The sequence below is a fragment of the Trichosurus vulpecula genome, chromosome 7 (genome assembly GCF_011100635.1).
Source record: "Trichosurus vulpecula isolate mTriVul1 chromosome 7, mTriVul1.pri, whole genome shotgun sequence".
Classification (NCBI taxonomy): Eukaryota; Metazoa; Chordata; class Mammalia; order Diprotodontia; family Phalangeridae; genus Trichosurus; species Trichosurus vulpecula.
In genome coordinates, this window is record NC_050579.1 from 2,830,990 (window position 1) to 2,846,206 (window position 15,217).

At 44.0% G+C, this 15,217-nt stretch overlaps 1 protein-coding gene across 1 annotated transcript; it reads right to left on the bottom strand.

The window, feature by feature from the left end:
• Positions 1 to 3,445: 3,445 nt before the first annotated feature.
• LOC118856469 (taste receptor type 2 member 7-like) lies at positions 3,446 to 13,289 on the bottom strand. The gene is made up of 3 exons (XM_036766772.1): positions 12,396 to 13,289; positions 4,610 to 4,720; positions 3,446 to 3,529 (listed from the first exon to the last, which is right to left on the bottom strand). Exons 1-3 carry the CDS (start codon positions 13,287 to 13,289, stop codon positions 3,446 to 3,448), a joined length of 1,089 nt encoding a protein of 362 aa, XP_036622667.1.
• Between the last annotated feature and the right edge of the window lie 1,928 nt (positions 13,290 to 15,217).

Here is a 15,217-nt window from a genome sequence, read left to right on the forward strand (position 1 = left end):
CCGACCAAAGGAACCCCACCCAGGAGTCGGGAAACGAGCACGGGGGGCCGAGAAAGCGGGCAACTCGCCCCCCCCGGGTCCAGTCCTTACGGCCCGAGACTCAACCACCCTTCCCTCGTGGGGGGCAATAGAAATCCCGGTCCAAGGGCCAGCAGGAGTGCTCCTGGCCACGGGGAACCCTTTTCAGTCCCGCTATACCGTTCCCACCCAGGTGCTGGCCCCCGGTGACCCGTTACTGGTAGTTAACCCACACCCTATTCTAGTTGATATTTTCCCAGGTGAGGTCCTCGCTCAGGCAGTGCCGTTCCAGGACACAGAGGCTGATTCTTGCCTTTGGATGGAGAAGATCACAATGGACCGCCCCATGATGATCCTCCTGGTGGAGGGACAGCCAGTGCGGGGTCTCGTAGACACGGGAGCCGATCGCTCCGCGCTGCCCCGCAACCAGTGGCCTCCTCAAATTCCACGCCGACGAGCTGGCAAGCCAGTAAAGGGAGTGGGAGGAGTAGTGGAGGCATGGGAGGCCGCCAGGCCTATGACTTGGAGACGGGACGCGCTTGAGGGCCAGTTTAGCCCTTTGTGCGTTCCCGGTCTCACCTATGCACTATGGGGTCGTGACATCCTTGCACAGCTCGAGGTTACCTTGTCCGGCCCGGATACTTTAAACTCTTGAGGGCCACTGATCGTGACACGGGCACCCCCACACCCCGAATCACTTGGACATCTACCACGCCAGTGTGGGTAGACCAGTGGCCCCTCCCGTTGCAAAAGCTCGTCGTAATGGAGGAGATTGTCCAGGGTCTGCTCCTTCAGGGCCAAATTAGGCCCTCCACTAGCCCTTACAATTCTCCTGCCTTTGTCATTAAAAAACGCGGTGGAAAAGGCCGCTGGAGACTCCTGGTGGACTTGCGGGCCATCAACCGTATTATGTTACCAATGGGGAAGCTCCAGCCCGGGCTTCCTTCTCCCACGGCCATTCCGGCTGGATGGCCTTTGGCCGTGGTGGACATAAAGGACTGCTTTTTCTCCATTCCCCTCCACCCGAAAGACACCCCCAAGTTTGCGTTCTCTCTGCCATCTACTAATGTTTCTCGTCCCCACAGGCGGTTCGAGTTCAAGGTTCTCCCGCAGGGAATGGCCAACAGCCCTACGCTGTGCCAGAGACATGTGGACGGGGTGCTGGAACCGGTCCGTCGGGACCACCCTTCAGCTCTCCTTCTTCATTATATGGATGATATCCTGGTGGCGGCGCCTACTCAGCAATTGTTGGACCCTTGCTTGAGAGATGTTCGGAGGACGCTACACCGTGCGGGCCTGTTCCTGGATCCTGAGAAGGTCCAACTTACGGTCCCGGCTAAGTATCTTGGCTCGGTGGTGGGGGAGACCTCCGTGCGGCGCCCCTTTCCTGTGCTACAGGAGGCGCGCTGCAAGACTCTTAATGATTTTCAAAAACTTGTGGGCTCGGTGCAGTGGGTCCGCTCTTATCTTCCTATTCCCCCCGGGGATATGCAACCCCTTTATGACCTTCTCAGAGGACCCACGGACCTTAAATCTCCTCGAGCTTGGACCCCTGCAGCCCGCGATGCACTGCATCGCATCATTGCTCGAGCCACGTCCGCGCTGACACGATATGAGCCAAATAAGACAGTTTATTTTAGGCCCCTGCAAGACGGCCTATTACCATGGGGTGCCTTGTATCAGGCCCATGGAGTAATTGAGTGGATCTATGTTTCAGGCGCGGCCTCCTCGCTGGAGGGGCGCTTGGACGCTTTGGCTCGCCTTGTAATAGCAGCCCGGCGTCGCTGCCTAGCGTTGCTAGGCTGTGTGCCCACCCTGGACGCACCGTACCTTGTTCCCGTCCTTCCTGAACTGATGCAGGCGTCCTGGGCGTGGGCGGTGACACTGCTTGACGTCCCGGTGGGCGGCGGCCCTTTGCCCAAACTCTTGGAGACCATCCCCCTTTTCCCCATCTCCCTCGCCCCGTCCCCGGTGAGCCCGCAACCGGTACAGGGGCCCCAGATTTTTCGCGTGGGCGAAGGACACGCCGCACAACCTTCGGCGGGAGTACCAGGCCATCAATGGCACTAGGGTCTCCCCATGGGTCCCGCCCAACCTCTCCTCCTGGTGGCCTTCTTGGCTTTCAGGTCCGTGGTTCTCCTGGTGGCCCTACCTGGCTGCTGCGGCGGCCTTCCTCGCCCTGCTTATTGCGGTCCGCGTTCTTTGCGCCCGCATCTCCCTGCTTTCTCGCCGCCAGCGGGTTGGTTACCGCGCCCTGCGGGCCGTAGGTGTGGGGGAGGACCCCTCAGGTTGATTGGATCTTGATTCCGCTTTGTGAGCACTGCCCTATGTTTCCCCTTCTTCCTTTTAATTTTAGTTTAAGGGGTGAATTGTTGGGATTTGGGTGGGGGTGGGACGCCGCTTAGGGCTGGGTGGAGGGTGGGGCAGGGACTACAGCTTTCCGGGTATAACGCTTTTCCGGGTATATCGCTGGGCGGTGCCGGCTTAGGATGAAGCCCGTCCATATAAGGCAATGTTATAGCTCTCGCCACTGGATTGGCTGCAACAGGTTATATAATGTACGGGGATAGGGGAGGAGTCGGAGTCGAGCAGTCGCCGTGGAAGATGTACCAATAAAGACCGTGAGCGAGATCCTCTGGCGTTCTGTCTGGTGAATTCCGGTCTGGGTGGAGGCCAGGCCGGCCGGTGACGACCGAAGGCTCGGTGTAGGAGCAGAAGAGGTCCCCCGGGGAGGACTGCCCGCGACCCCCGGCCCAGGAAGAGGCCAAGGGGGAACGCGGCAGAGGCTAACGACTTTGTGCCGCTCTATCAAGACGTCACCCCGTGGGGTCACTGGTCCTCTTCAAAAACAGAGGAGAAACCTCAACAACAAGACAGCAACGGGCAGGAGTTAGTGTAAAACATCACTAGTGTAAAACGTTTCACATCCCTCTAAGTGTCAGTGCCCTCGGACAAAACCCCAGTCATCCTACCCTAGGTACAGCTCTGTTGGTGCCGCCTTTTACTATTTCATACATTGACAAACTGCCTTAAACATTTTACTAGAAGGACAACAACAGGGGAAGGAAAGCACCTACTATGCACCAGGCTCTGCGCCAAGCGCTTTACAAATCTCACCTCATTCGATGCTCACAACAACCTTGGGAGGCGGGTGCTATAATACTCCCATTTTAGAGTTGAGGAAACTGAGGCAAACAGAGTTTTAAGTGAACTTTCCCAGGGTTACCCTGTAGTAGGTGTTGAAGGCTGGAGTTGAACTCAGTTGTTCCTGACTCCAGGCTCCATCCACCCCAACGCTCTATCCAGTTCGCCTTGTAGCGGACTCAAAAGAAATCCCCCCAAAGAGATTCCAATCATAAGCGATTTACTTCAGATCCCTTGCTAGAATCGAAGGGCCTTGGGATGACCTTTATAGCCATCACCTTGGTCAGGGCTCATGACCGTTCCATGAAGAAGGAGCCTGGGCGCCTCGGTACCAGGTCAGGTGGTGCTCTAGCAGCGGCCGGCTCATCTGCGTAGAGGAACTCCCATCAAAGTATGGTCTCTGCTCTGGGACCTTGTAAAGATGAGTCTCTGTCACTTCATTTCTTTCCTGACTCGAGCCCCCAGTTAGAGATCACTCTGCTATTTTTATGGCCATTTAAAATCTCTCTCTCTACCTTCCCAGGTACTCCCCAGCCTGCCCCTTCCGCTGCATTCCAACAATATCACATAAGCTTTAGGTGTGCCTGGTGCTTAACGGCTTTATTATAGTTTGCCAGAATGCTGAAGAAACAGAGACAAACCTGCTCCCAGGGAAGCCTCAGGCTCATGGACTTTTATAAGAGAGGCCAGAGGGAGCAGCCTGAAGAACCATCACCTTCCTTCCATCTGCAGCCCAAGGGAGTTTTCGATCAGGCAGACTCCCTCCCACTGCCAGGCGCCAGCCTTTCTCCTGATAGCGGCCCCTCTGCTGCTTTGGCTGAGGTAGCTTACAGGTTGCTCACATGGCCTTCTTCCTCCTTCCCACAAATCCAAAGATTGGAAAGGCTGGACCAGTGAGTCCTCACTCAATCCATAGACAAGTCCCAAGGTTAGGGCAAAGCTCCCTCAGGAAGGGATCAAAGAGGATGCTGGGATACACCTCCCCCAAACCAAGGTGGGGTCTAGGGTCATCTTTTGTCTTTTGAGTGACACCCGGAGAGGGTATGGCCAAGAGCACTGCAGAGGTGGGTTTTATCAGCCCCATTACACAGAGGAGCATACTGAGACTTGGAGAGGAGGAAAAGAGGCTTTTCCACAGACAATAAGGGACAGACCCAGGATTCCAATTCATAGCTTTTTACTCCACATCTAATGCTCTTGATAGGTCTTCTCTCCATGTTACAAATTAGGAAACTGAGGCCTAGAGAGTTATAGTGAGGTAAGCTAGGACCATATATTTAGAAGGAATTTCAGAGGCGATCTAGTCCAGCCCCCTCATTTTACAGATGAGCGACTTGTCCAAGGTCAGAGAGTGGCTAAGCAACAAACTCAGGACTGCATCCAGCACTCTCTACCGCATAGTAGAAGCTTGAATGGCAGCGAACACTTGTGCAGCTGGGGGGCTCACCTGCTCAATCCTTACTGCCCAGAAGCCACTGCAAAGGCTCTGGCTACCCCCAGAGGACATACTACTGCTACAGGTGCCGAGGATGGACCTTGGCTTCACCATTTCAAATCCCTGTGGATTTTCAAAAAACTCAGTAAGCCATTCATCTGAGAGAGGCCAAGGCAGACCAAGGAAAGCATCTGGCTAAGAGTTGTGCAAGAAGCATTGTGATTCATAATTCCCTAAAAACTGTGGGCAGTGCCTTGGGTTCCAGTCTTAATTTTCACTTATTAGCCATGTGACCTCAGTAAATTACTCCCCTTCTCTAGGATACACTTTTTTCATTTGTAAAATGAGAGGTTTGGAGGGGACAGCCTCTGAGTTTGGTTCCAGCTCTAGAGCTAAGATCCAGGGGCAGTGGGAAAAATCAGGTTTGGGAGCTAGAGAACCCAAGTTTGAATCCTGGTACTGCTGGTTATTACCCGTGTAACTTCGGGCAAATCATTTTTCATCATCTCGTCTGTAAATGGCTGCTGAGAGCCCTTCCAACTTTACCTGTGTGAGCCTCTGACCTAAATGATGAGTAATGTTTCTTTGAGTCATGTGGTTTAATCAGCTTGTGATGCAGGTGGCATTGAGGGAATGCTTTAAGTTTTGTGGAGTTCTTTGCGTGTATTCTTTTCTTTTGAGACTCATAGTGAGTAGGCATTAATATCCCCTGCCCCCTCCCCCAACTTACAAACAAATTCATAGATATGTAGTTTCATGGGGTTAGAGACTCCTGGATGAGGAACCTCCTCTGAAAAGTCCCGGTTTGTCTCCTCACCACTCAGAGACCAGATCTGTACCTTTCATCTCATCCCTTCCCCCATCCTCCAGGACATCACCCCCCCCCCATCATCTCTTCTCTCTCTGGCTGATTTTCAGTCTCTCCCTTTCTACGAGGTCCTTCCCTTGTTGCCTGCATACCCTCATGTCTCCCCATTCTTAACAAACCCTCACTCTATCTGTCTGCTCACTCTTTTCCTATAGATTTCCTCCCCTTCTCAGTGGAACTCCTTGAGAAAGCTGTCTGCCTTAAGTGACTCCATTTCCCATGCTCCCACTTTCTTCTCAGTCCCCTACAATCTGGCTTCCAACCTATTGGCTCAAGTGAGCCTACTGTCTCTAAATTGAGTGACGATCTAATTGTCCATCTTCTCAGCCGTAATTCTCCCTGACTTCTCTGCTGTGTGTCACCTTCTTGACCAGCTTCTCCTCTGGGATACTCCCTCCTCTCTGTGTCATCAGGAAACTGTCTGACCCACTAACTATGGGCATCCCCAAAACTCTATCCTGGCTTCTCTTCTCCCTCTAGACTACCTCACTCGGTGGCTTCATCAGTTCTATGTGTCAATTATCATTTCTATGTAGACAACTCTGGATTTGTATATCCAGCCCTAATCTCTCTCCCAAGCTCCAGTCCTTCACCTCCAACTTCCCATTAACTGGATGTCATCTCAAATTCAACATGTCTAAAACAGAAGTTATTGTCTTTTCCTGAAAAAGCCCATTGCTCTTCTGAATTTCCCTATTAACATCAACAGTACCACCGCAATTCATTCTAGTCATCCCAGTGCCCAATCTCTGAGTCACCCTCAACTCCTCCCTCCCACTAACACCATGGAGAGAATCGGTTTCTGAATCTTGACATTTCTATCTCTCTAGCATCTTTTGTATGCACGTCCTTCTCTCCACTCATACAGCCTTCATTGCTTCTTGTCTAAGCTTTTGCAATAGCTTCATGATTAGTCTCTCTGCCTCCATCCTCTCCCCATTCCAACGAATCCTCAACAGGTGCCCAAGTGATTTTCCCTAAGTTCAGGTCTGACCAGAAATTCCAGTGACTCCATGTTACTTTTAGGATTGAATATAAAAGTCTCTGCTTGGGACTCAAAGCTCCTCACAACCTGGCCTCCTCCCACCTTGCTGGTCTTATACATCAGTCACCTCTGTGCGCTGTATGACTCAGTCATTTTGGGCTGTTTATTGTTTTGCACCCACAACTCTCTATCCACCGTGTATCACTTACTCTCACTTTTAGCTGCAAGGCGACAATGTAAAGTTTAGAAAGTAGGGCAATAGAGAAATTGAATTCCATCCAATTAAGCCCCTATACTATATATAAATTATATGTATGTACATATACAATGTATACTATAAGCCAATGAATCCAATATATAGATATGTGCAAGTATATAAACATATGTGTATACATTCACAAATGCATGTACATATACACATATACATTCATGCATACGTGCATATATATGCATACATATGTGTGTGTGTGTGTATAAATACAGAGGCCCACAGAGATTAAAGGATCAGCAGTGAGACTGGAATGTGGGTTCAACCAGAGCCAAGGCTCTCTCCACTGCATCCCATTCACATCGGAAGGAGAGAGTAGTCAGTGCTTCCAGCAGCCAAATCTTCAAAGAGGAATTTTGCTTTACAAATTTTGTCCTATAAATCCTGTGTGGCCTATGAATCCTGGTGGGATTCCAAGATTTGCCTGAGATCATACAGCAGACTCAAGATTTGAACTCCAATCCAGTGACTCCAAGTTCCATGCTTCCCATTTGAGCATCCTTTCCATTCCGGCTAATTGCAGAGATGGTTTTTGAACCCAGGTACTCTGAGTCCGACGCTGCTTCTGCTTCATCACAGCTGCCCTTTCTCTTGGCAGTCTCTACCCAGGCTGAAGAAGACCTAGTTCAAACTGCACCCTCTGCTCCCTTCTCACGGCACCTCTCCCCCATTGGAAGTCACCAACAGACAAACGACTGACTTTGGAAGCTGACAGCCAAGATCCACATCTCACCATTGGCATTTGCCACCTGGGTGTCCTCGATTATTTGCCTCACTTCTCGGGCCTCAGCTTCCTCCCCAATGCCAAGCACACACAGCAGCTGTCATTGAGTTGGACCTTAACAGCTGCTAGTTGGGTAATCGATTGATTGACAGGTGGCTACAAAGTGCCTTCCATCACTGGGTCTGTCCTCCTGTGATGTCCACCTCCTTCCTTTACAATCTCACCTTCTCTTGTCAACCTCCCCCACCCCCAGCCCCCAAACAAGTTAGAAATTTGGCCAAGGGACAAAAAAAAGTTTGATCAAGTCAAGTGTTGCCAGGGTCCCTAAGTGCTATTATAACTCCTTTGGAGAGAGTTCTTTGGTTTGGAGGTGAGAGACTGGCCTCCAAGGTCACTGCATACAAAACCGGTCTTGGGACTGTTGGGTAGATGGTGAATGGAGCCATGTAGGCATTTATTTTTTGTATTTTCTGAGAAAGCAAGCTCGTGGAAAACCACAACGATGATGACAACGACTATTCTCATGGCCCTTTGTGACAGCCATGAAAGCTAACACAGGTCTGATGAAGGCCATTAGTGAGTCTCTGTTTGCTCTGCCTTTCTTGAGAAAGTTACAGTTGTTTTACTACCAGGTAACACTCTTTGGGACTGAGAACAAGATGAGCCATGAGTGTCCAGCCCAGGGGTAAAGCACGTTTGGAGATGAAAGGTTTCTAGCTCTTGCTTTTGTTTGGCCAGGACCCAGGTTCACAGTATTTACCACAAAGAGTTTTTTCTTGCAGGCATGCACTCCACATGGAATTACAGGAGGGTACAAAGTCAGCCTTCTTTTCTACCTCTGAATCAGAAAGTCATCATTTTCCTATGTTGGTAGATGGATGGAGACAGAGTCAAGTGGCTAGGAGCACACTTACCCTAACTATGTGACAATCCAAGCCCACAAGTCTTGCCATACACACCTCACAACAAAGTTCCTAAAAATTCACATGGGATCACAGAAAAGGCCTTGAGCAGAGAATGTCTGTGTGACCATGGGCAAAGCCATTCACCTTTCTCAGACTCAGTTTCCTTTCTGCAGCCTCTTTTTATCTCTTCCTTCTGAGTTTATTGATAACTCCCAATTCCTTTGTAAAAGGTGGGATCTCAGCTTATTTAATTGAGGGATGCAAGGAACCCTTCCTTAGAGATCTAGGTATATTTTAGGTCTCTTCCATCTCTGAATTTGTTATCTAGTTGAGCCCCTGGTGGAGTTTTTATTTAAAATGTTTCAATTTACAAACAAGGTTTTTCTATGGGATTATGTGAAATGATGTTACCGTTTAAATTAATTTATTAGGCAATTCTCTAAGATTCTCTATGGAAATAATAATCTATAGAATGTGTTTATTTTTCTCCTTGCATATGTTTCTTTCCTCAGTTGTTTTTTCTTGTTATATTCTATAGCTAGCATTTTTAGAATAAGACCTAATATTAACAGTGAGCGTGGATATATTTGCTTTAACCCTGCTTTTAATAAAAATGATTCTACTATTTTGCCATTATAGATTACACTAGTTTTTGGTTTTAAGTAGATACTAATTCCCGCCTTAAGGAAAACTCCACTTATTCTTATCCTTTTAAATATTTTTGACATAAATAGATACTGTATGTTATCAAAAGCTTTAAAAAATTATTATAAAAAAATCTATTATAATTTTGATTTTTTGACATAATTATCTACTATATTTATAGTTTTCTTAGTATTGAAACCACATCAAATTACTGGTCAAAATCCAATAGAAGGATGGTGTATAATCTTTTAAATAAATTGCGATAGACTCTAAGTTAATACTTTATTAAAAAATTCTGCATCTATATTCATTAGGAATAATGGTCTATAGTTCTGCCCCCACCATGTTTTACCTTTCCTCAGATTAGGCATTAAGACCATATTTATCTCATGATATGAATTTCGTTAAATTCTTCCTTTTCCTACTTGTGCAAGAAATTTGTGTGATATAATAAACTATGAAATATTTGGTAGCATTACCTTTTAAAGTCATTAAACCCGTCTTCCTTCTTCTCTTTGAGAATTCATTTATGGCTTGCTTCATTTCTTTTTCTGAGCTTTGGTTATTACATTTTCTATTTCTTTTTATGTAACTATAATTTAAAATATTTTGTACTATTCATTTCATGTTTTATAACTTTTCATGACATAATTGTTTAAAACATTTTCTAATAATTTCCTTCATTTTCTTTTCTTGTGTGTGTATGTGTGGGAATTCTCCTTTTTCAATGTTGGTATTAGCAATTTAATTTCTTTCTCTTGCTCTCTGTTTTTTTTTTTTTATCAAATTAGCAGTTTATCTACTTTATTAAATTTTAAAACTGTCAATTCTCTAATATCTTGTTTTCAATGTTGTCTATTTCTTCTTTGATTTTCAGAATTTCAATTTTTATGTTTAGTTGAACATTTTCATCTGTTGTCTATTTGTTTTAGTTGCATACCAAATTCATTGATCTATTCTTTCTCTCTTTGCTTTTTTGTTATAAATTGTTAATTTACTATGTTATTTTCCCCCAATCACATGTAAAAACAATTCTAAACATTTGTTTTTAAAATTTTGAGTTCCAAATTTTTTCTCTCCCTTCCCACCCCCTTGTAGAGAGGGTAAACAATCTGATATGTAGTATTTCCATATTGACCATGTTGTAAAAGAAAACAGAGACTCACCGCCCCCCTCTAAAAAAAAACCCAAGACAAATAGAGTAAAAAAGAATACACTTAGATACATATTCAGACTCCATCAGTTCTTTCTCTGGGAATGGATAGCATTTTTCATAATAAGCCCTCAGAGTTGTCTTGGATCATTGTACAGCTATTTTCTGGAGTAAAGTTTTTAGAGATAAAAGAAAATCCTCTAAGAATGGCTTTGGTGGCATCCCAGGAAATTGTTTGTATGTTTCGTCATTTGATTACAGGATCATACTGTTATTTTCTTTCATTAAGTTATCTGTGGTTTCTATGATTTGTTCATTCACCCACATATTCTGTAAGATTAAGTTATTTAACCTGTATGTTATTTGAATGTTTTCTTCGAAAGTTATTCCCTGCTTTAATTTTGATTATCTTGTAGTCAGTAACGGAGGTGGGAGAAAGTTCTGAGCTGGTTTTAGAGCTTGTATTGATAGATGGATAGACAGAGACATATATGTACATTGTATGTGTGTGTATGTGTGCGTATTGAATTGAGTATCGCCAGAAGAGCCATGCCTCCTCTCACTGTTTGTATAATATCTGTATAATATATAATGTATATATTAAATATATATGGCATATAATATAATAGCATGGAATATTCTATTCTAATATATCTCATATATACTTTAGACATTACATTTTATGTATTTATGCATTATATATCATTCATACTATTATATATATATTACATATATTGTATTTTCATATTGCAAAAATATTATAGATTTATATTATACACATGCACTGTGGAGAGACATGTCTCCTCTGATGAGATTCAATCCCCTTGAATCTTATTCAGTAATTTTGAATTACTACTCCTGTCTTTTCAGCAAGACAGCAATGGGAATGAATGAATGAAAAAAACATTTATTAAGCACCTTGGGATACTAGTAGAAAAGCAAAAGAATCCCTCCTTTCAAGGATCTCACCTTATAATAAGGAGAGGCAACATGGAGAGGAGATTCCAGCTGTAAGGTAGATGGAAGTCCTTAGGGTGAAGCAAAAAAGCAATTGACTACCTCATTTGAAATGTCATTTCCACTGACAAAAACATGTGCATGTCTGATGCTGTACTTTTGACAGGGCTAAGGACTTAAGTGGACAACCCTTTTCTATTCCAAATCTTCAGGAGCTGGGGCTTCTGCAGTGGCACTTATCAGTTTCTATCTTCACAATGGTTGGTCCCCTGGAGAGCTATCACTGGATTAGGCTGGAAGCAGGGCTAGCGATCTGAGAGAAAGAGATTTCCTGACTGAATGACCTCCCTTGGACAAAGAAGAAGACATTCTACACAGTCTCTGTGACTCTGACAAGGGACCAATGAATCGGGGAATACTTGTTCGAAAACCCCAGAATATATTTGCTTTCTAGAAGGAGGAGGGATCTCAATCACAGGTTAGTTCTGTTTGTGGAAGGAACTATATAGGACCCAGTGGGACAGAGGGATTTCCTGGAAATGTCAAATCGATGCCCCAACAGCAAAGTCAAATTGGGTTTCGTTCTTGGATTAGGGCTATTTGATTACTTTATACATTTCCTCCACCTCTTTATGGACTCCTGTGAGTCCTGTATATGTGATGCATTTTCTGTAAGGTGGAAACAAAGGCTGGACTACACTCAACATTCACATGATAACTTGGTTGATTATATGGAGGGTAGGGACCCCCTTTACTCACACTTGCATTTGGGGAAAACGAATCAAAATTTACATCATGAAAATACTCGACAGTCTTCTTGGGGTAAAAGAAGAGGAAAGCAACAAGTCCAATATGAAGCTAAGCCTACTGGAGTTGACCCACAGGACTGAGCCAAACCTAGTTCACTGAGATGGGGCCATGAGTACCTGTTTGTTCATATGTTACCTTACTTGATCCTTAGAGAAAGCCCAGAGGTAGTATTGCTGCCATGCAAAGGAGGAAACAGGCTCACAAAGCTTAAGTGACTGTCCATTCTCATAGAACCTGATCAGACTCCTGTATGTTGAGACCTTCCTGAGTCCAAGTCCAGTACACCACGGATTTGTCTTATTCTTTTTTTAATTTAATTTAATTTTTTTGATTTGTTGTATTCTTGCAATGAATTGGAAGAGTCTGGAGAGATTTTGTTAATAGCTATATGCTAATTTCTTCTCCCCTAGAAGAGTTATGACCTCAAATACACCTCTAAGGCCAGAGATTTATCTCATTTCCTTCTTTTAGGCGGCATCTCACCTGCCACCGCATCTTCAGGGCTGCCTGTCTCAGCTTGCTATTGTACAGAATCAGGACTAAGGAGTGGCCTGAGGGATAGAGGAAAAGCAATGGAAGTGCCAATATCACAGCCAGTCTACTATTTGGAATAAAGTAGTTCCAGTAGGAGATGTATTTACCCAAATAGAACAGCACAAATAGGATAAGGAAGGAGAAGATAGATTTCATGGCTCGAACATGGGCCTCTGTGCTGGGGTCTTTGGATCCCGTAGCATTGAGCTTCATCTGATGGGTGTGTCTCCAGAGGGAGAGGATGAGGAATAAGAATGAGACCAGAGACAGAATAAAGGGGATTAAATCCAAGAGGTCCATGGTAACATAGATGGTGAAATATTGACTTCCACGTATTTGGTACTTTTGCAATACTTCTGTACTGTTTCCTTTATTGATTGAATAGGAAATAGATTTCATCCACAATGGAAGGTTAATGGGCAAAGAAAAGGGTAAAGGTCCCACTTGTAGCATGAAGACCACATTGTTTATTCTCCACTTCAGCCAGAGGAAGAGGGGGTGGGAAAAGTTGGCAGTCTTTAGGAAGTAAAAGACACTGAGGCAAGTGGCAAACCAAACACTTGAAAGGTAGGTCAGCATCCAGAAAATACCTAGAAACTCAATTTTATTGGTCAGCAGTTCATCTAGATAGAGCACAAGTAGAACATTAGTCCATATTAATGAGCATAATAAACCGATTCTAGAAATGGCCAAGCAGACCAGGATGATATCCCCTATTGCCAGTTTCTTGTTCCTGATCCAATCAATGCCATTCACTAGTACCATGAATCCATTCCCCAAAATCCCCAGTAGGAACTCTCCAGCTCCCAGAACCAATATGATCTTCTCCACACCACTTAGCATATTGGCTGAGAGATTCTACAGTCTCAATGATGCTGCTGTTGAATTGATATCCAGCTAAAACAAGCCTTGAATTACATGAGTATTCCTGATGCTCAGTGATGTAACATTTTCTTCCCTGATTTGGTCTCCTACTTAGGTCAGAAAACGTGTGGCCCTGCTAGGGCTCCTTCACCAAGAATCCATCTGGTTTTCCCAACAGTCCAGTTAATTCTATCTAACCCAGACTATCTCTGAATTGAGTGGCAATTCTTTTTCCTCATTGGAAGTGATCTTGGCAATGCTAAGTCATTTGCTGGATGCAAATGAGAAACAGTTTGTCTTTCAATGTGTTCCTCTTTCTCATCTGGCTAATTTGAATCAAAACATCTGAGCTGTGTATGATGAGCTCCAAATGTTGAAATCAAGCTTCCTCCTCTTCATCATCTTCCTCTAATTGAAGAATTTTCTTTGGTTATTTCATATCACTGGTAACCAATTTGGAGTGGTTGAGGGAACTCTTATGGGGAGCGATTGTAGAAGGACTAAATGCTTTTAGGAGAATGATTTAGGAAAAAGAATATGCTAAAAGGTTATGTGACTTTTTCTGTTTGATGAAGCAACAATTAACTTTTTTTTCCAGTGCATTCTTAGCTCATGCTGCCTTATTGCAAAGAACCAAAAACAACACCCAAAAGTTTTATACATAGTTGCAGAGTTTCCAGCTTAGGTTTTTTTTTTTAATTTAAATTTATTTATTTGACATATTTAGTTTTCAGCATTGATTTTCACAATAGTTTGAATTACAAATTTTCTCCCCATTTCTACCCTCCCCCCCCACTCCAAGATGGCGTATATTCTGGTTGCCCTGTTCCCCAGTCAGCCCTCCCCTCTATCACCCGCCTCCCCTCTCATCCCCCTTTCCCTTCCTTTCTTGTAGGGCAAGATAAATTTCTACGCCTCATTGCCTGTGTACCTTATTTTTTAATTGCATGCAAAAAAAAGTTTTTGCCAGCTTAGGTTTTTAAAAACATTTTCACTTTATACCATCAGAAGAATAAAGTCTCTCCTTCAAACCCCCAAAGATGCATAGACACAACAGCAAGCTGCCTTTTCCAAAATTTCAGGTATGAAACTCTAACAACGAGAAATCTTAATAATACTACCTGGTAAAATATAACTGCAATAGAGTGCAGAGATTACAATGCTGCATGTGCATACAGTAAGTAAACAATCTTTCCTGTGCTAAAGAAAGTCAACATAATATGTGGAGTATGTGAAATGAGCTCTTCAGCATTGGATCGTTCTAGTCTAGCGCCAAATTGTTTATTTGACATGAATAGTTGAACAATTTAAAGGCAGCTTCAGGAATAGCTGTTACTTAAAGATGGAAGATAACCATGCACTGCTCTAATCTCTTTTATTTATTTATTTTAGATACTTTTCCCCACCATTGGAAAAAAAGAAGAAAACCCAACATCTCAACAATGGCTCAGTACATCTAAGCCTTTGTTTCCCAGGGAAATCTCCTTTAGAAGGAAGGTCTTTTGTTTGTGAGCTTTTGCTTTTTAAGAATAATTCTGAAAGCTTAAGAGTTTCTTGATAAATTTTAAGATAAAAGGAATTGTGTATACCAGCATTTACAACTCCCTTTTTGAGGAGTGGGTTAATAAAAGTTGATGGTTACTATATTCTTAAGCCAAAATCAATAAATATTTAATTTTCCAACTTGATTTCACAAATGTTCTATCTGTAAGTGGCTAAGAGAAAAAAAATGTAAAAATGTTTGGCAATAAACTTGCCAAATGTGGACTGAGTGGTTCAATTCTGAACCTTTAATGTGGAAGATAGAGTTTTCCCAAAAAAATCAAGATAAGCCCCAAAGTGAGGTTATGCTCTTTTAAGAGGGAAAACCTTTGTAGGAAAGAAAAAATTAACTTTTATCTTACTCT